The sequence below is a fragment of the Podarcis vaucheri genome, assembly GCF_965113315.1.
Source record: "Podarcis vaucheri genome assembly, chromosome: 11".
Lineage (NCBI taxonomy): Eukaryota > Metazoa > Chordata > Lepidosauria > Squamata > Lacertidae > Podarcis > Podarcis vaucheri.
In genome coordinates this window covers 7440821-7460841 of record NC_138749.1, presented here as the reverse complement: position 1 = coordinate 7460841, position 20021 = coordinate 7440821, and the positions used below count along the sequence as shown (strand labels likewise).

Genomic DNA, 20021 nt, shown 5'->3' with positions numbered 1-20021 from the left:
ATACGCATCAAAGCTCCCCAGGATGCTTTCCATCAGTGTCAGAATAAACTGCAGATTCTCTTCAGTAACTCGGGAGATCACAGATAAAGCAGCTTCTTCTTTTCCGCTACTCCTAGCACAAAACAAACCTTTTGACCAAAAACTTTGCTTTCTTCTTCTTCTTCTTCTTCTTCTTCTTCTTCTTCTTCTTCTTCTTCTTCTTCTTCTTCCCCACCTCTTGGAAGAATTACAATGGAATTACTGAGATCAAAACTCCTTCTGCCTACCGTTGAAATTCCGGAAATGTAAACAGAATGGGTTTAGGCGAGGAAAAGTGGCCTGAGGTTTGCTCCACAGTGAGAAGGCAAGGGGCACTTTAACTACTCCACCTGTTTCCTGGATATTTAAAGTGTTCATTCATGAGCAATAACGATTCTTTAGACTCCAAGCCTGTGCGCAAGGTTTGATCTTCTTCAGCGCTGCACAGCCGCCGCCGCCCAAGGCATGTTATAAATATAAGAACCATAGTACAGTGGTACCTCGGTTTTCAAGCATTTTGGAACCTGAAGAGGAGGTTAAGGGGTGATATGATAGCCATGTTCAAATATATAAAAGGATGTCACATAGAGGAGGGAGAAAGGTTGTTTTCTGCTGCTCCAGAGAAGCGGACACGGAGCAATGGATCCAAACTACAAGAAAGAAGATTCCACCTAAACATTAGGAAGAACTTCCTGACAGTAAGAGCTGTTTGACAGTGGAATTTGCTGCCAAGGAGTGTGGTGGAGTCTCCTTCTTTGGAGGTCTTTAAGCAGAGGCTTGACAACCATATGTCAGGAGTGCTCTGATGGCGTTTCCTGCTTGGCAGGGGGTTGGACTCGATGGCCCTTCTGGTCTCTTCCAACTCTAGGATTCTATGATTCTATGAACGTTTCTGTTTTCGAATGATGAAAACCCAGAAGTAAATCCTTCCATTTTCAAATGTGTCTCGGAAGTCGAACGGCTTTCTCTGTGTCCCCCCCCCCCAATTTTCTCCATTGACTTTGCAGACCACCCTTTGCGCCTTGGTTGTCAAATGTTTCAGAAGTCAAACGGTCTTCTGGAATGGATTACTTTAGACAACCGAGGTACCACTGTATTATTGTAGATGTCATCTTCTTAAATGTTAGGAAGAACTTTCTGATGGTAAGAGCTGTTCGGCAGTAGAACAAACCACCTTGGCAGGCAGTGGGCTATCCTTCGTAGGAGCTTTTTTAAGCAGAGGTTAGATGGCCATCTGTTGGGGATTCGTTAAATGTGATTCCTGCACTGAAGGCGGTTGGACAGACTCTACAATTCTGTGATTCCGTGATCTTCTGTTGCTCAAGCCCCATATGCTTTTGGGCAATGGAGCTCCAGCCAGTCATCTCAAGGCTAGATACGTATCTTGATGCAAACCTCTCCCCTTTTGCATGATATCTGGCTCCGATGTGAGAAAGCTGGCTTCACCTATGGATATAAGCTCTTGCACAGAGCCTAGTCATTGGTCCACCTGGAATGCCTGCTCTGAGAATTGTCTACTCCAGGAATGGGGAGGTGGATCTGGCTGGTGGGCTGATCGCAATCTCACCCAGGAGCTGAAGCTGACTTGTGGGTGGGCCACTTGCCTGTCAATCACCTGGCACCATAATGAAATCGGGGGACATTTGGGTACCAGTGGTCTATGTTCACTCCTGACGGGTCCTTCCGGTGTCTAGTTGCGTACAAGTAAGCCACACTGCAACCAACTGAAATCAACCAGCCAAGCACTGGACCCCCTAACCCAGTGGTGGCCAAACTCGGCCCTCCAGATGTTTTGAGACTACAACTGCCATCATCCCTAGCTAACAGAACCAATGGTCAGGGATGGTGGGAATTGTAGTCCCAAAAACATCTGGAGGGCCGAGTTTGGCCACCACTGCCCTAACCTCTCGCAGTGATGCTGGCACAAACCCCTACACTAACATTATGCGACAGAACGAAAGAACAACCTCCATCTCTCCCTCCCTTCTCTTTCCCCCACATCACAAGATGACCATGGTGAAAGCATCTCTCACTACATGTAAATGAACTGTGAAAAAAGACTCAATAAATTGAAAGTGGAGATGAAAGATTTACTCCCCCCTGTTTATAGCACAAGAAAATCCTTTAAAAATCCACTAATTATTTTAAAAAAATGACACCAGGAGACTTGTTTTTGCCTGTTTGGGTGATCAGCTGACTGTGGCAAACCTTTGGCCCAGTCGCATCCTTATTTGCCCTACCTCTGTAAGGACCCCAGGCTTGGCCCAAATGGCCTCGTAGCCCAATCAGGCCCCCAGGTTTCCCACCCCTGGTCTATTTTGCTCTCCAGGTTCCAGACAGGGGCCTTTGCCACCACTCCCTACCTCGTTCTTTTCAGCTGGAGATCCTGAGCTCTGTCGCTGGGACCTCTTTGCTTGCAAAACACATGTTCTACTACTGAGATATAACCCTCTGCCTTTAACCATCTAACAACAGTAGGAGAAACAATAATAACAGATGCAAGAGATTAGACATGGCAGTATTTGCTCCCAAGAAGCAAAAGCAAAACATGAATTTCCAAGGGTCATTCAACCAAGCCAGGGCAAGGATCTCCCCTTTTCTGGCTTCAGACATTAGGCTGCCCATAAGGCAATAACCTGCCCCAAAGGAATGAAGGATTAACAAGCTAGACTGTGTAAGCCCAGACCCTGCTTTTCTGAGGCAGAGGCTAACAATGCCTGAGTCAGCTACTCTGGGCAATTTGGTATCAATGTTTAATGACTACATGTTGCGAACTCAAGAGTTAGGAAGAATGAATGAAAGAAAGAAAGAAAGAAAGAAAGAGAGTCCACACCAAGTCCCAAAGCTTGTCTGGCAAGCTTCTGTTTTCCCACACCCCTTGATATTTCATTCACAAGACTAATTACAAGTCAACCATTCTGAAAGTTATCTGTTTGCTACAGCGCTCTGCCTCCAGCAATACTACCAGGCACTGCTGATTCACGCTATGATGAATGAACAGCTTAATAGACATCTCATCACTTTGCTCATTGCAAAGGCAGCAGGCCCCAACACTCCATCATGTCGGAAGGAAGTCCAGGGTTGTTTGCACCAGGGCTCAAAGTCGCTGGGGAAGGGCCTTAGCTCAGTGGAAGAACATCTGGCTTGCATGCAGAACATCTCCAGTTCAACCGCTGGCAGCTCAAGGTAGGGCTGGGAAGCTGTCCTGGCCTGAAAACCTGGAGAGCTGCTGGCAGTCAGTGTAGAAAACACTGTGCTGGATAGATCAATGTTGTGCCTTGGTAAAAGGCAGATTCCTATGTTACTATCACACAGTGTCTTTCTTTTGGAGCGAGGGGTGGCAGCCTTTGATGGCTCAGGGGTCATGTTTCATTCTGAGCTGGGGGGGATGCACAATTCAGTGGTGAGTGAGGCCAGAGGAAAAATGGGATGAGTGAGGATCTACATTGGGAGCAAGGGTGGGAGGAGACAAGCAACACCTCCTCTCTCCTCTGAGAGACAGTGTGGTGTAGGGGGGGCCACTAGGAGGCGCATTGGAAGATGGCCGACAATACCATCTCTCCGACCCACACGGGGTAATTAAGATGCTGTTATGGGAGTAGGCAGCCTCCCTTGTTGCCCCAAGGAAATGGGGAACACTGCCCTTGCCTGCTGTGCCCATAAATCACCCCCTAATTCGAAAGAAGGGGGGTGAGGGCCCTAGGCAGAATGCCCCCATGTGGACCTCGGCTCTCCTGGACGTTGTCTCTGATCGCGCACTAGCTGCAGCAATTTGGAATAATTAATTACAAAAGAAGCAAATGCACATATTTCAAGTGAAGAAGGGGAGTGAAGTCTGCTAATTTAAGTGACCTCTGCAAAAGAAGATGACGGGTTGGAGAAACAGGAATATACACCAAAGGCTGGGTATGTTGACAACGGGACTGAATGGGGGGGGGGACCTTCTTTACTTTCCTTCTATGTGATTTACAAGAACCCCTCCTCATTAGAATCGTCGGTTGAACTGACCCTGATTAAGGTCTGTGTGGAGATAAACTTTAACCAAAAGTATGTTTTATGGAGATGGAGAAGCAATAAGAGCTTTTGGAATGGCGCAGCAATTAATTCGGAATCGCCATCTTGCCAAAGGATTTATAGCCGGGAGGAAGAACGGACTTGTTTTCAGACTGCATTCCTGGTAAATCTCCTCAGAGGTTTTGAGAAAGGAGGCAGATTGGTGAAGATTAATGACACTAAGACTGTTTTGATGTATGGAAGTGATGTTATATGGAAAACGTCTGGATATGGCTACTGGATAAAAAAAAGAATATCCACGCAGGATTACAAAATGTTCTAACCAGCTTGTGGAGACTATCAGAGGTCACAAAGAGAAAGGAAAAATATATGAAAATAACAACAAGAGATGTGGAAAAACAATAAGAAAGGACTGGATAGTACTGTGAACATCATAAGGTTAGATTTGTGGACATTAAAACAGCAGTAAGAAGCAAGAAGTTGATTGGATCCCCTTCGGAACTTGAAATATGGGTACCCCCAACAAAAATTTAAAATTCGGCTGTGTAATTTGGAATTTATGAAATTTTGTTTGATTTGATGTGATTGGCCGGTTAATAAAAAATTATTCTTAAAAAAAAAAGAGAGAGAGCCAGTGTGGTGTAGTGGCTAAGAGCGGTAGACTCGTAATCTGGTGAATCGGGTTCACTTCCCTGCTCCTCCACATGCAGGGTGACCTTGGGCTAGTCACAGTTCTCTGAAGTCTCTCAGACCCACTCACCTCACAGAGTGTTTGTTGTGGGGGAGGAAGGGAAAGGAGATTGTGAGCCGCTTTGAGACTCCTTCGGGTAGTGATAAAGCGGGATATCAAATCCAAACTCTTCTTCTTCTTCTTTGTGGGATGTAACATAAGCAGTCAAATACAACACTTCCTGTTTGCCCAGAGTGGACACGCACTCTAGCCAGGAGGAGACTTCCTGTCAAACGTGGTCTTGAGCTTCCATCCCCTCCGTGTAACCAGGTAGGTGGGTGTGACTCTGGGACTCCCTATAAAAGGGGCTGGTCACACAGCCATCATTCTTCTTCCATTTACGTCTCTTGGACTGCATGTGGAATAAGTTCCCATATGAGATGAACTGAAACCTTCTTCTGTAAATCTAAGCAAAAGCCTGCCTTCAGGGATCCAACTGTGAACTGAATGTGAGTAAACTTCTTATTATACTTTTAAAGGAAGACTATTGTGTCTTTCTGGGATGCGGGTGGCGCTGTGGGTTAAACCACAGAGCCCAGGACTTGCCGATCAGAAGGACGGCGGTTCGAATCCCCATGACAGGGTGAGCTCCCGTTGCTCGGTCCCTGCTCTTGCCAACCTAGCAGTTCAAAAGCACGTCAAAGTGCAAGTAGATAAATAGGTACGACTCTGGCGGGAAGGTAAACGGTGTTTCCGTGTGCTGCTCTGGTTTGCCAGAAGCAGCTTAGTCATGCTGGCCACATGACCTGGAAGATGTCTGTGAACAAACACCGGCTCGCTCGGCCTATAGAGCGAGATGAGCCCGCAACCCCAGAGTCGGTCACGACTGGACCTAATGGTCAGGGGTCCCTTTACCTTTACCTTTTTTGTGTCTTTATTCTTTTTAGGAGGGATAAAAGGGGACTTCCCAGGAACCAAACCCAATCTGAACAAAGCCAGATTGGATTGCTTAAGTAAAGAGATTCAAATGAATCTACCAACTAGCTTCATGCTATATATTGGAGAATGCACTCTGCTGCTGACTCACAAGTGTTGAGTTAGGAAGGATACTATTAAATCAATATATCCTCTCCTAGTATCTGCAGCATTCCCACACCCTTTGCCAAGAGGCCACTGTAGTTGGCAGATCCGGCCCCCAATGAGCTTGCAACAGCTGTCAATGCCATGGCAACTGCAGCAGATGGTGCACTCCTTGGAGGCTGGATCTGATGCCCCTATGGATCCTGCCACCTGAGGCAGCCAAGTCACCTTGCCTTATGTGTGGGCTGGCCCTGGATATAGGCTGAAACGCAGAGAGACACAACCTCTCCTTATCAGGAGCCAATGGAAGGTAGAGCCAAATTAGTTCTAGTTTTGTCCCCATCCTCCTCCTTGCTTTGTTCTACAAGTGCAACACTGGGATGAAGTGCAGAGGAACCTGTAGGGTAAAGGGTCCTTCTTCCTGTGTCTCCACAGAGATGGAAGTAAATGTCAGGCAGAGAAACCTCAACTACCTCTTTGCCTTATTCTGGTAATTTCCCACCACCTCTCCTGCTCAGGTCTTCCTAAAAAACGAAAAGGAAAGCAGTTGAGAGATATGAGTCATTTTTTAATTTTATTTTTGCACGGGGGATTTGTCTGTGCAAAATGTTTAGCGAACACTGAGACCGTCATATCCTACGAGCAGAAACTTGCGGCTCCTTTGGGATAGCTTGAACCTTCCTGCTGTCACTTTCCGTCAAGGAAACGGATGCTATCAACAGTTAAAACAGGGCTACTTTTTCTATTCTTTTTTTTTTTTTTACAGGCATTGCTGGGCTAGAAGAAAATAGATGGCCTTTATCATCCATCCCCGCTCCTGAACTCTTGATTTTTATTTTTATTTTTTTAAAAAAACTCACACACAATGCAGGAGCGGCCCCTGCTGTAAGTCCAGGGATATTTCACCGGAGAGAGCCCAGGCAGTCAGAAGCATTGTGTTTCTGAAACCCGCCTGCGTTTCTTTTGTCTGGCGAAGAAATCATTGGTCCCAGATGCTCTCTCATTTAAAGGTCATGTTTGCTAAGAAAGACACACGCTGAACTCTGAGGTCGCTTGGCTCAAAGGCTTGGGGAGGGGGTGAGGAGACAAGTTTTGTTTTGTCTCGTTTAGATTGAACAATAGGAAGCTTGCATCCAAGTGTTACCTAGAGAACAATACTGCCAAGTGCCCCCAAGCACTTTGGTCTCCAACGAACAAAAATATTCTGTAGTTATTATCGTCCAAACCATTATCCATCTTGGAAGCTGGGGAGGGAGATACTTAAAGCAGAAACAAAGAGGGTATTTGCAAATCGCTGCATCGACTTCCTCACCCAAGGCAGCATTGGCTGAATTTCTTTTACTTTTCTGGTGAAAAAGGAGAAGTGCTGGAAAACTTCTTTTGCAAAAAAAGTAGAAACAACACATTCTTTTCCAGGAGATGTTTAGGGAAAAAGCTGCCTTCTCCTGAGTCTAACCAGTAGTCCATCTAAGCTTAGATTGTCTGGACTGACTGCCTCCCCAAGGTTTCAGGTAGGGGAAGATGCTGGGGTACCTGAAGATGCTGGGGGCTGAATCCAGGAACTCCTGCATGCAATGTTAAATGGGGAACGTTAAAAACCATCCGCTGCACATCTGTTTTTTGCACGTACCAATTTTGAGGAACTAGCTGGTGGTCGCGGGTGGCACTGTGAGTTAAACCACAGAGCCTAGGACTTGCCAATCAGAAGGTCGGCGGTTCGAATCCCCGCGATGGGGTGAGCTCCCGTTGCTTGGTCCCTGCTCCTGCCAACCTAGCAATTTGAAAGCATGTCAAAGTGCAAGTAGATAAATAGGTACCGCTCCAGCGAACGGCGTTTCCGTGTACTGCTCTGGTTCACCAGAAGCGGCTTAGTCATGCTGGCCACATGACCCAGAAGATGTACGCTGGCTCCCTCGGCCTATAGAGCGAGATGAGCGCCGCAACGCCAGAGTCGGCCACGACTGGACCTAATGGTTAGGGGTCCCTTTACCTTTACTAAATGGAAAAGCATCTCTGCAGCTTAGCATCTGCTGAGGAAAGCCCAGCTTCGCTGATCCTATTCTGCTCATAAGCCATGCCACACATGGCATGGATCCTCTCCGAGCATCATTTCTTTGGCTGCCCATATAAGATCTCAAAGCAATTTCACAGTACGTGGAAATGGATCCGAGGGCAGGTATTTTCCCGATCCGGCCCATGGGTTTCTAAGCACACACCAGTAAAATGCGAGCAAACGTGCCCTGCAAGCTTCACAAGGTTGTTGTTAAGGGCAACATGACAAAATCTTTTAAAATCATGGTGCAATTTAAACACAACTACTTTATAGTAATAATCAAATGGAGGCCTTGCCCTTTTTACACACCTCTCCATTGATAAAGGCTTCCCCTGTGCTGTAGCAATCGCAGGAAACAGAGAGCTCTAATTTATTCACAATCTTTACTCTGTTGGTGTTTAAAGCTTAAGGGTAAGATGATTTCGAACGGCTTCGGTACAAAAGCAGTCCTCTCCGACACACTTCTGTCATTCTCCTGCCTTTGTCTCCATAAATAGGCTAATTTATACCCACTGATACTTAAGAGTGATGTAGGGTTTTGTCTACCAAAATATTTCTCTGCGTTGGATCACTATAGCAACTGTATCTTCATTAAAAATAATCAAAGCACATACAGTAAGCTGTTCTTACACACAACATACTCAGGTCCCCCCCTCCCCAAATTGCCATCTTCTAATCATCTTGATATTATCCCTTTCCAAATAATTGCAATAGAAATCTACTGTTTTCTTTTTTTTAATGTTGATGTTTATGACTCTGTCCTTATATTTTAAAGGGATCTGCTCAGCTCTGGCAGTGCGATAGCAAGAGGGGACCTCCACGTCTGGAGGCTTTGCACCTCTGAATGACAGGGGCTGGAGTCAAAACGATGAAAGGGGCTGCTGTTTATGGGGCAGCAGTCTGCCCACCTGCGAACCCCAGCAGCTGGTATTCAGAGACATATTGCCTCTGACATCCCGGTCAGTAGCCACTGATAGCCCTCTCCAACATGAATTAGTCCAATCCGCTTTTAAAGCTATCCAAGTTGGTGGACATCACAGTCTCCTGTGGCAAGGAGTTCCGTAGTTTAACAATGTATTGCATGACTAAGCACTTTCTCTTATCTGCCCTCCAACTTCCAGCTTCACTGTATGTCCACAAATTGTAGAGAGGGAGAAAAAACTTTTCTCTCAATCCACTTTCTCCATGACATGAATAATTTTATTTCAGTTATATTTTATTAAATTTTCAAAAAAAACAACAATCACATATACATTCCAATACATAACAATATATTTTTGCTTTGCTTTGTCGAATTCCCACCCCATTTTTCGTGGTGTTTTTATTTATTTATTATTCCCTCTTGCTGCATCCTATCTTCTCTCTCTTATATCATAACAATAAGACAATAATCTCCAATTCCTTATGTTGCTCATAGTTCAAATCCTGCTCACAAATTCACTGTACTATAATATTTCTTTAAATACAGTGGTACCTTGGGTTACGAACTTAATTCGTTCTGGAGGTCTGTTCTTAACCTGAAACTGTTCTTAACCTGAAGCACCACTTTAGCTAATGGGGCCTCCTGCTGCCGCGCCGCCGCTGCGTGATTTTTGTTCTCATCCTGAAGCAAAGTTCTTAACACAAGGTACTATTTCTGGGTTAGCGGAGTCTGTAACCTGAAGCGTCTGTAACCTGAAGCGTATGTAACCTGAGGTACCACTGTAGTTCGAAACAGGGCCATGCATATTTTATAAACTATAAAATTATAAACCATGCCTTACTCGTCTTTTCTCTAAACGGAAAAGTCCCGAACAATGCAATCTTTCCTCAGAGGTGGGTCGCTACAATCCCTTAATCATTTTGCCTTCCCTTTTCTGAACCTTCTCTAATTCTACAATATTTGGAGTGGGTGGGGGTGGAGTTACTGCTTTTGCCTGTTACTATGTTATGTATACATAGTATGCATGTGAAACATGGACCACTTATAAACACCATCTCCAACTCCTCGAAAGATTCTATCAACGGTGTCTCCGAAAATTTCTACACATCACTTGGAAAGATAGGCAAACTAATGCCCGTGTACTGGAAGAAGCAAAGATCACGAGTGTCAAAGCGACGATTCTTCAACATCAACTTTGTTGGACTGGCCATGTTCTGCGAATGCCTGATTATCATCTTCCAAAGCAACTACTCTATTCCGAACTTAAAAATGGAAAGCGTAATGCTGGTGGTCAACGAAAGAGGTTTAAAGACTCTCTCAAGGCAAATCTAAAATAAATGTAGTATGAACACCAATAATTGGGAAACACTTGCCTGCGAGCGCTCCAATGGAGAACAGCCTTTACCAAAGGAGTTTGAGTGAAGACACTCAAACTCAGGACACAGGGGAGAAACTTGCTAAGAGAAAGACACACTTGGCAAACCCTCACCGTGATCAACTCCTGCCCGGAAACCTATGTCCCCACTGTGGAAGGACATGTGGATCCAGAATTGGCCTCCACAGTCACTTACGGACTCACTGTTAAAACCCTGTTTATGGAAGACAATCTTACTCGGCTACGAGTGATCGCCAAAGAAGAAGAAGAATGTTATGTATGTTTGAGTTTTTATATTGTAAACCGCCTTGTGATTCTTGAATGAAGGGTGGTCTAGAAATTATGCAAACACCTTTTCGGACTATTTAAAGAAACATTATAGGATGATGAACTTGTGAGCAGGTTTTGAGTCATGAGCAATGAAAGAAATTAGATTATGATATTTGTGGCTATGATTTGATAGAACAGAAGCAGGAGGGGAGAAACAACAACTCTGTGGAAAATGGGGAGGAAAGTTGACAAAAATAAGAGAAAAGATGAAATTATGACTGTAGATGTTAAACATGCTGAAGCTTAATAAAATATAATTGGGGGAAAACAGATATCATTCATATATATATATGCTTGAGGTGAGAACTATACGCAGTATTTCAAATGCAGCCACACCATATATTTGTATAAAAGCATTATGAATCTACATCAGTGAAAGTTGTGCGACATCAGAAATATATCACCTGAAATACGGGCCCTGGTCAAACCTGCAGCTGAAGATGGGTGACACCTGGCTTGAGAGCAGTACATGTGAAAAGGATCTAGGAGTCTTGGTTGACCACAAACTTGACATGAGCCAACAGTGTGACGCGGCAGCTAAAAAAGCCAATGCAATTCTGGGCTGCATCAATAGGAGTATAGCATCTAGATCAAGGGAAGTAATAGTCCCACTGTATTCTGCTCTGGTCAGACCTCACCTGGAGTACTGTGTCCAGTTCTGGGCACCACAGTTCAAGAAGGACACTGACAAACTGGAACGTGTCAAGAGGAGGGCAACCAAAATGGTCAAAGGCCTGGAAACGATGCCTTATGAGGAACGGCTAAGGGAGCTGGGCATGTTTAGCCTGGAGAAGAGGAGGTTAAGGGGTGATATGATAGCCATGTTCAAATATATAAAAGGATGTCACATAGAGGAGGGAGAAAGGTTGTTTTCTGCTGCTCCGGAGAAGCAGACACGGAGCAATGGATCCAAACTACAAGAAAGAAGATTCCACCTAAACATTAGGAAGAACTTCCTGACAGTAAGAGCTGTTCGACAGTGGAATTTGCTGCCAAGGAGTGTGGTGGAGTCTCCTTCTTTGGAGGTCTTTAAGCAGAGGCTTGACAACCATATGTCAGGAGTGCTCTGATGGTGTTTCCTGCTTGGCAGGATGGACTCGATGGCCCTTGTGGTCTCTTCCAACTCTATGATTCTAAGTTTCTGAAGAGTCCTCCAAGCACCTGGAGTCGCAGGATTTTACTTTATCTTATTGTTTAAAATAATGAATTTCAGCCACTCTTTCTTTCCCTTTTCTGTCATCCTGGTGCTTTAGGGAGCACTTGCACCAGGAGATGAGAAAATTGGCTTAGAACACCCATCTGCATAAAGCAAATAGCAGTGTTTGTCTTGTAGCCAGGCAAACACTGCGTACTTTACAAGTCTTCGCCCCCAAGCCTTCCATGAAAATGATATTATGGCTGAAAATGGGCTATTGACTTCATTCAGGCACCGACAGGTAATTTAATTTTACAGGTCAAAGCAAAATGGATCCTTATCTTGTTTGAGTTTCTCGAAATATATATGGATTTCTTGTTTAAAGCTTTGAGGAGGGGGACGGGGGGACAGGGGGACAGGAAGAAAATCAATCAAGACACCGAAAACATCTGTTTAAATTCTCCTCAACACAATGTATGTGGCGTTATCTTGTTTAAATGAGTTTGAGCAAAGCTGCCCACTTCAGCCAGGAGAAGTTTAAGGCAATTGTCTCCGCTCTCGACTCCACTCACGAGAGCTGAAACGTGGCCTTGTTTACAACGCACCAGAATAGTCTCTTATAACAATGAGGAATTGATGCTTTTGAATTCTGGTGCTGGAGGAGACTCTTGAGAGTCCCATGGACTGCAAGAAGATCAAACCTATCCATTCTGCAGGAAATCAGCCCTGAGTGCTCACTGGAAGGACAGATCATGAAGCTGAGGCACCAATACTTTGGCCACCTCATGAGAAGAGAAGACTCCCTGGAAAAGACCCTGATGTTGGGAAAGATGGAGGGCACAAGGAGAAGGGGATGACAGAAGATGAGATGGTTGGACAGTGTTCTCGAAGCTACCAACATGAGTTTGACCAAACTGTGGGAGGCGGTGGAAGACAGGAGTGCCTGGCATGCTCTGGTCCATGGGGTCACGAAGAGTCGGACATGACTAAACGACTAAACAACAACAACAAACAATGAGTTTGCCTGGATGGGGGACAAAGATGGGTGTGTGAAGAAACAAAGGCAAAATTCACATTTATTTGCTCCACCCACTTTTGCCACCGGCCCCACCCACAACTGGAATCCGGCCCCCGGAATACTCCCTGAAGGGAATGTGGCCCTCAGACTAGAAAAAAAAGTTCCCGAATCAGTTATATGACAAGGGTGATAAAATACTATCAAACAGATACTGGAAAAATCTTGCTCTTTATTAGTAAAGAGATCCCAATTTAGATCTAGCCCAAACACATTGATTCATAGGAATGATGTGCCAAGAATGGAAAATTCTCTTCTGAAACAAAGAACAAAAGAAAAAGAAAAAGAGAGAGAGATGATATTGCTGAAAATCAATGCAACTGTAGCATTAGATAAATATAGATTTTTCCTGATAGGGTTGCAGAAAGAAAAGCTTTGCCACAGGGAGCGGAAAAATAATATAAATTCGGTTTCAAATTTCTCCCAGAATACCTGATGATTTTACAAGGCATCATTCTCACTTCAGACTGAGCAGCCCATTCCAAGTAAAAGCTATTGAACTGGGGAGAAGTGGAAGTCCTTCTTGCGATCACCGTGTACTGAGATACCAGCCGTCACCTTCAAGACTTGGAAGTTTAAGGAGATTCAGCAACACTTGGGGACTCCAGCTATTTCACTGATGATTTCAGCACAAGGCTTTTTGCTATTGGTGGGCAAGTGCAACACTTTCACTGGCCATGTTTGGGTCTAAACCACTGAGCCTCTTGGGCTTGCTGATCAGAAGGTCACCGGTTCGAATCTCCGCGATGGGGTGAGCTCCCATTGCTCAGTCCCAGCTCCTGCCAACCTACCAGTTCAAAAGCATGCCAAAAAGTGCAAGTAGACAAATAGGTACCACTTCAGCGGGAAGGTAAATTGCATTTCCGTGCACTGCTCTGGTTTTGCCAGAAGCGGCTTAGTCATGCTGGCCACATGACCCGGAGCTGTACATTGCCTCCCTCGGGCTGTAAAGCGAGATGAGTGCCACAACCCCAGAGTCGTCTGCAACTGGACTTAACTGTCAGGGGTCCCTTTACCTTTACAGTGGTAGCTCAGGTTAAGAACTTAATTCGTTCTGGAGGTCCGTTCTTAACCTGAAACTGTTCTTAACCTGACGTACCACTTTAGCTAATGGGGCCTCCCCCCGCTGTCGCATGATTTCTGTTCTCATCCTGAAGCAAAGTTCTTAACCCGAGGTACTATTTCTGGGTTAGCGGAGTCTGTAACCTGAAGCGTCTGTAAGCTGAAGGATCTATAACCTGAGGTACCACTGTATCTGACTTTTAGAAGACATCTGAAGGCAGCCATATATCCGGAAATTTTTAATGTCTGAAGTTTTACTATTTTAATGTGCTATAAATCACCCAGGGTGGCTGGGGAAGCCCAGCCAGATGGATGGAGTATAAATAATAATATAAAATAAAATAATTAAAGCACATATGATCAAACTTTGTAAAAGACAGTGCAGCCTGGAGAGCTATGGAAATTAAATAAGAACATCATAACATCCGTAACCTTTCCAGATCTTCAGTCTTATGACATTAAGACAACATATTGTCACACAAGATCAAGAGCGACTCACTGTTCCAGAGAGAAATTGATTACTAAACTTCAAAGGCATCACAAGGTATCACACAAACTGATTCCACTCTCCCCACCCCCACCCCAGAAGAAAGTGCTTTGGGATTTATTCTATTAGACTTTCCATTAAAGTAGACTTTGAAAAATGGAAAGGAGACACCTCCATTAAAACAAAGGGAACAAAAAAGGCTGTGATGTGAAGGACTGACAAAATAAATAAGATTCCAAATGCAGAAGCATAGATATAATATAATAAGATGAGTCTTTTACAAGATCGGCAAAACTCAGAAGAAGATGCAGCATTCGAAAGACCTCAGAAACGCTTCTCAGCAAGTGGCACATTGAAATGTAGTCTGAATGGAGAAAGAGAAATTGGGATGGATGGCTCTCTCCAGCCAACACGAAAACGTGTACGCCGTTGCCCAAATCAAACATGAAAGCTGTTGCCCACATATTAATAACAAGCCGGTTATGTTCTGCCTTAATTGGCACGAAAACACAAAGGAAGAGACTCTCCATTTGATACGGGAAGAGTGTCAGATTGCTCGCAAGACAGAGTCCAGGCCAAACACAAACACCATCACGTCAAGCAACACTGAACTCCTGACAGAGATGAATGGGATTAAACTAAGTGGTAAGTCAGAACTTGAAGTCTGCAGATGAGGAAAAAACAAAAGAAAAGAAAATAAGCAAGACCCCTGAAATCCAGAACAACTGCCAGTTTCGTTCTTTGATGGCCAGGTTTCTACCAATTATATATCCTTGACGACTGCATCTCGGTGCAGTGACGAGGGTTAGGAAACGTAAAACCCCCCACCAGAGAAATCAGAACGGTTTCAGAAGTGGCTATTCCCCCTCCTCCGTCAAATTAAAAAGAGACCAGGCTGGAATAAGATGGGTTTCTGAATCATCAGAAGACAGAGATGAGATTGCTCTTGTTTGGCAAGCTGCCCTCCTGCTTCTTTTATAGACTTCCTTCGGATAATGTCTAGGATCACTTCCAACATTACATTTCTCACTTCGCAAGGGTCCCTGGGCCAGTTCATACTGCTAGAGTGTTCTGTGTGCCTGAGTTCAAGCACACGGCCGCACAAGGGATTATCACAATCATCATCAACAACAATGAAATTTCTACCCAGCTCTTCCTCTCAAAGCAGCCCAGGGCAGCAAACAACAATACAATTAAAACAACAACAACACAATGCAATTAAAATAATCTGAAACATCTTTAAAAGACATAAAAACAAATTAAAAGAACATCTAAACTAGGGTTTACAGTTTGAAATATGGCAACCCTAATCTAAACACTTTCAAAAACACTATGAGCATCACAAAACATTTGAACACAGCCAGATACTCTCACAACCAACTAATCCAAGGTTGTCAGGAATAGCGTCATTCAACCTGAGAGCTGCATTTCCTTCTGGGTGATTTTCCTGGGGTGGAACAGCAATGATTGGCAGAGCCAGAGGCAAAAAAGGTGGGACAATGGACGTGTCTCTTACCTTTGTAGTGCAGGCGATACTGCAGTCACATAAAAGCCAGAGGTTTCAGCAGAACCCCTTCACATCTCTCCAAGCAGGCAAGCAAGAGGCAACTCCATGGCTTGAGGTGATATTCCAACATGAGGAGGCATGTGGAGCAGGGTTGGCGAGGGCCTCAGCTTGGGAAGAGTTTCAAAGCTCAGACAGAGAAGCCTGGCCTTAAAGACCAGAGTGTTCTCCACTTCTGAACCAGCAGAAGCAAAGAAAACTTGATTGGCACCCTAAGCCCTTTTAAAATGTGTTGTTGTGTTGCTGTTGTCTTTATTTTGATTATGCGTTTTGTGGTTTTATATTCTGATTTTATGGAATGATGTATGGAAGTGAGAGATGTATGGAAGTGAGAGCTGGACTATAAAGAAGGCTGATCACTGAAGAATTGATGCTTTTGAATTATGGTGCTGGAGGAGACTCTCAAGAGTCCCATGGACTGCAAGAAGATCAAACCTCTCCATTCTGAAGGAAATCAGCCCTGAGTGCTCACTGGAAGGACAGATCCTGAAGCTGAGGCTCCAGTACTTTGGCCATCTCATGAGAAGAGAAGACTCCCTGGAAAAGACCCTGATGTTGGGAAAGATGGAGGGCACAAGGAGAAGGGGACGACAGAGGATGAGATGGTTGGACAGTGTTCTTGAAGCTACCAGCATGAGTTTGACCAAACTGTGGGAAGCAGTGGAAGACAGGAGTGCCTGGTGTGCTCTGGTCCATGGGGTCACAAAGAGTCGGATACGACTAAATGACTAAACAACAACATTCTGATTTTATCTCGAGAACCGCCCTGAGACCTGCGGCTATAGGGCGGAATATAAATTCAATCAACAAATACAACAACCACCATTTCATGGGAACAGTGCATGTGTGCTTTGACACACAATGGCAGGGGGCTGAGAAATGGAGGGAAGAATAAATGAAATGAGTTTGGGAGCCAAGCCTCTCTCTGTGGGCAGAGCACATCTCGTAGCACACACACTTTATATTCAATTCTTACCTTCTTTACAGTCTTGTCTGGCTCAAGAGCTATGTCCGGGATGTTGGCATCGACCATGAGGGAGAACAGGTTCAAAATGAGGTTGGAATACCTGTGGAGAAGAAGAAGGCAGACATGGTAAGAAAATAATAACCCAGAGGGGAAGCCAATTTAGCCACAACCAGAGAGTATTGTGGAACAGGCTTATAGGGACTCGATGCATGAAGTGGATTCTTAATTGGCAGCCTGCCAGCCAAAATTTTAGATACAGTTGGATGCGCAATGTGGACAAAATGAGACATCCGAAGGTCAAATTAATCGCACTCAAAAAAGAACCTACAGCAAGTAGAAAATGAGCAACCTTAGCTTTTTGTTGGCATTAGCTGAAGCATTGGCTAATTAAAGTAAATTTCCTAGGGAGGATGAGAGACTATGTTACCTTCGCAAGATGGATGGGAAACTTCTTTTTTCTTCGTCTTGTCAGATGCAGTTCCCAACACTTGCATTGCACCACTGGTTGGCAGTGCGAAATCCACGCTGCCTTGTCCAAGGAGCAGACTCGGACGTGGGTGGCGCTGTGGTCTAAACCACTGAGCCTCTTGGGCTTGCCGATCAGAAGGTTGGCAGTTTGGATCTGCGCGACGGGGTGAGCTCCTATTGCTCTGTCCCAGCTAGTGCAAGTAGATAAATAGGTACCACTGTGGTGGGAAGGTAAACGGGGTTTCCGTGTGCTCTGGTTTCCATCAAGGTGTTCTGTTGCACCAGAAGTGGTTTAGTTCTGCTGCCCACATGACCCGGAAAGCTGTCTGTGGACAAACGCTGGCTCCCTCGGTCTGAAAGCGAGATGAGTGCCACAACCCCATAGTCACCTTTGACTGGACGTAACCATCCAGGGGTCCTTTACCTTTATATTTCTGACTATGCCTTTGGGGATGGTTTTTGGGGATGGTTTAAAGAACTTTTCTTTAAAAGGGCGTTTCAGGGGCTGGACCGAAATATTTCTGGCACTTGCACTGTGCGGACCTCAGAGCGTGTCTCCTGTCCAGAGTTAGCACCCGACCAAAGTTCTGTGAATTATGTGAACCAACCGTTTTACACCTATAACTTTGGAGATCCAAAAGCCATTTGTAACCATTAAAAAGGAAGAGCCTGACAGCTGCCTTGAGCTTTACAACTGAAGTCTGTATGCTTGAAACAGCTGCTGGCGTTTCAAGGGAATGCACTTAACATTTTACTTTCCTAAAAGTAAAATACAGTGTGTGGGCTTTTTTTATATATTAAATTTAATTTAAAAATTAAATTAATAATAGTTAGTACCAAGATTTGAAAGAGCTTCCACTGTGAGTGATTATTTGAACTGACCTATTTAACAGGAGAGGAGAAATCCAAATAAGGGAAAATGTTTTGTTTTGCTGTTTTTAATAATAATAATAATAATAATAATAATAATAATAATAATAATAATAATAATATTTTATACCCCGCCCATCTGGCTGGGTTTCCCCAGCCACTCTGGGCGGCTTCCAACACAAAATTAAAATACAATAATCTGCCAAACATTAAAAGCTTCCCTAAACAGGGCTGCCTTCAGATGTCATCTAAAAGTCTGGTAGTTGTTGTTCTCTGTGACATCTGGTGGGAGGGCGTTCCACAGGGTGGGCGCCAGTACCGAGAAGGCCCTCTGCCTGGTTCCCTGTAATTTGGCTTCTCGCAGTGAGGGAACCACCAGAAGGCCCTCGGCACTGGACATCAGTGTCCGGGTAGAATGATGGGGGTGGAGACGCTCCTTCAGGTATACTGGACCGAGGCTGTTTAGGGCTTTAAAGGTCAGCAACAACACTTTGAATTGTGCTCGGAAACATACTGGGAGCCAATGTAGGTCTTTCAATCTGAGCACAGGCTCACCTGTGCAGAACTACAGCTTCCATCATCATTGTCCGTAGCTGAGGTTGATAAGCTGTATGGGATTGATGGCGAGGGATGATGGGAATTGTAGTCCAAAACTACTTGAAGGGCACGAGGAAGAGGAAGCTCGTTTAGATGAACTCAGGGTCTGATCTTCCAAGGTTGCTGTCATGTTCTTGTGCTTTTTAAGTGTCTCCTTGCCCAACGGGTCATTAAGGTAAGGCAATGAAGTCCTCAATAGATCAACTGCAGTTAAGCTGCATTTATCTTCCTTCTTCCTGCGCCACAGAAGACACAAAGCCTTAAAAAATTGAGACTTTTCGCCAGCCTTTGCTAAACACTACCAATGCTGAACTGAAACGCAATTAATTAGCTAGCGAAGAACAGAAAGCATCACCGTTGAACAATGACATTTCCCTGTGACAGGAGCAAGGGGGTGGTGGGAATCTCCCTTGAAGACAGAAGATGAAGACAGAAAAAAAGGCAGGAAAATAATTCTTTTAACAAATTATTCCCTTTCTTTTCTATTTCAGGGTGTTTTCATTTGAATTGTGTTCTCTCTCCCCACACCAGCTTTCAGCATCTTTTTAATACATTTATACAGACATTCAGAGTTACTTGAGAGACTCCCCAGACTGCAGTCTGGTTTTCAGAACAGATATCTCCCTGATTCTTCCTAGACGCTTTATATATATTTAACGGAAAAAGATTGTGGGTTTATTCCCCCCAGTCTCCCGCTACCTTCTTGAGCAAGCTTCTTCGTATCTCACCCCACCCTGAGACAAATTCCTTGGGCACAAATTCCAAGTGTCTTTCTCTCCAACTATTATCTTTAATATTCCTCACTTTTGTGCATTTTGTTCCACATACATCATAAAAAAAGATCCAATCAAGGTGTCGAGCCATTTAAATTCATTCCCGTTCAGGCTTTCTGGAGACAAAAGGCTGCGCCAGCAAGGTTTTATTATTGCACATTATTAGGAGCGTTTAGAAAGGCAATCAAGTTGTAACCACTAGATCCTCAACGCTCTTCACCTTTTAATCTTATTGTCTATTAGTGCTTCTTTGCACAACTCCGGACATCCAGCTATCCATAAATTAAGAGAGAAGGCAATTCCTCAGCACCTGGGGCCAATTCCTAAGTAATGCCCCTTTAACCTTGCTCTGATCATCCCGTATCTATAATGTCCTCTCCGTGGGCCCAACCTTGTGGCACATCACTCCTCTTTAGTCGGCGCACAACAATTCTGCTCAAGTCATCTTTCTCTCCGGACACTATCGCCATCATCGCCTCTTCCCTGAAGACTGAACGGTAGCTCTCAGTCACTGTCGGCATCTATTTCCAGTTTGTCGTCTTCACCTTTAAAGCTCCCTCT

The 20021-nt window shown here is 44.5% G+C and overlaps 1 protein-coding gene across 2 annotated transcripts in view; it reads right to left on the bottom strand.

Moving 5' to 3' along the window:
- PIK3C3 (phosphatidylinositol 3-kinase catalytic subunit type 3) overlaps nt 1–20021 on the bottom strand; it is a 113943-nt gene that overhangs the window by 17941 nt on the left and 75981 nt on the right. For both annotated transcript variants that reach the window (XM_082241860.1, XM_082241861.1), the window contains one exon: nt 16762–16852. In XM_082241860.1, the coding sequence (XP_082097986.1) occupies nt 16762–16852 (91 nt within the window). The remainder of the gene's footprint in view (nt 1–16761; nt 16853–20021) is intronic.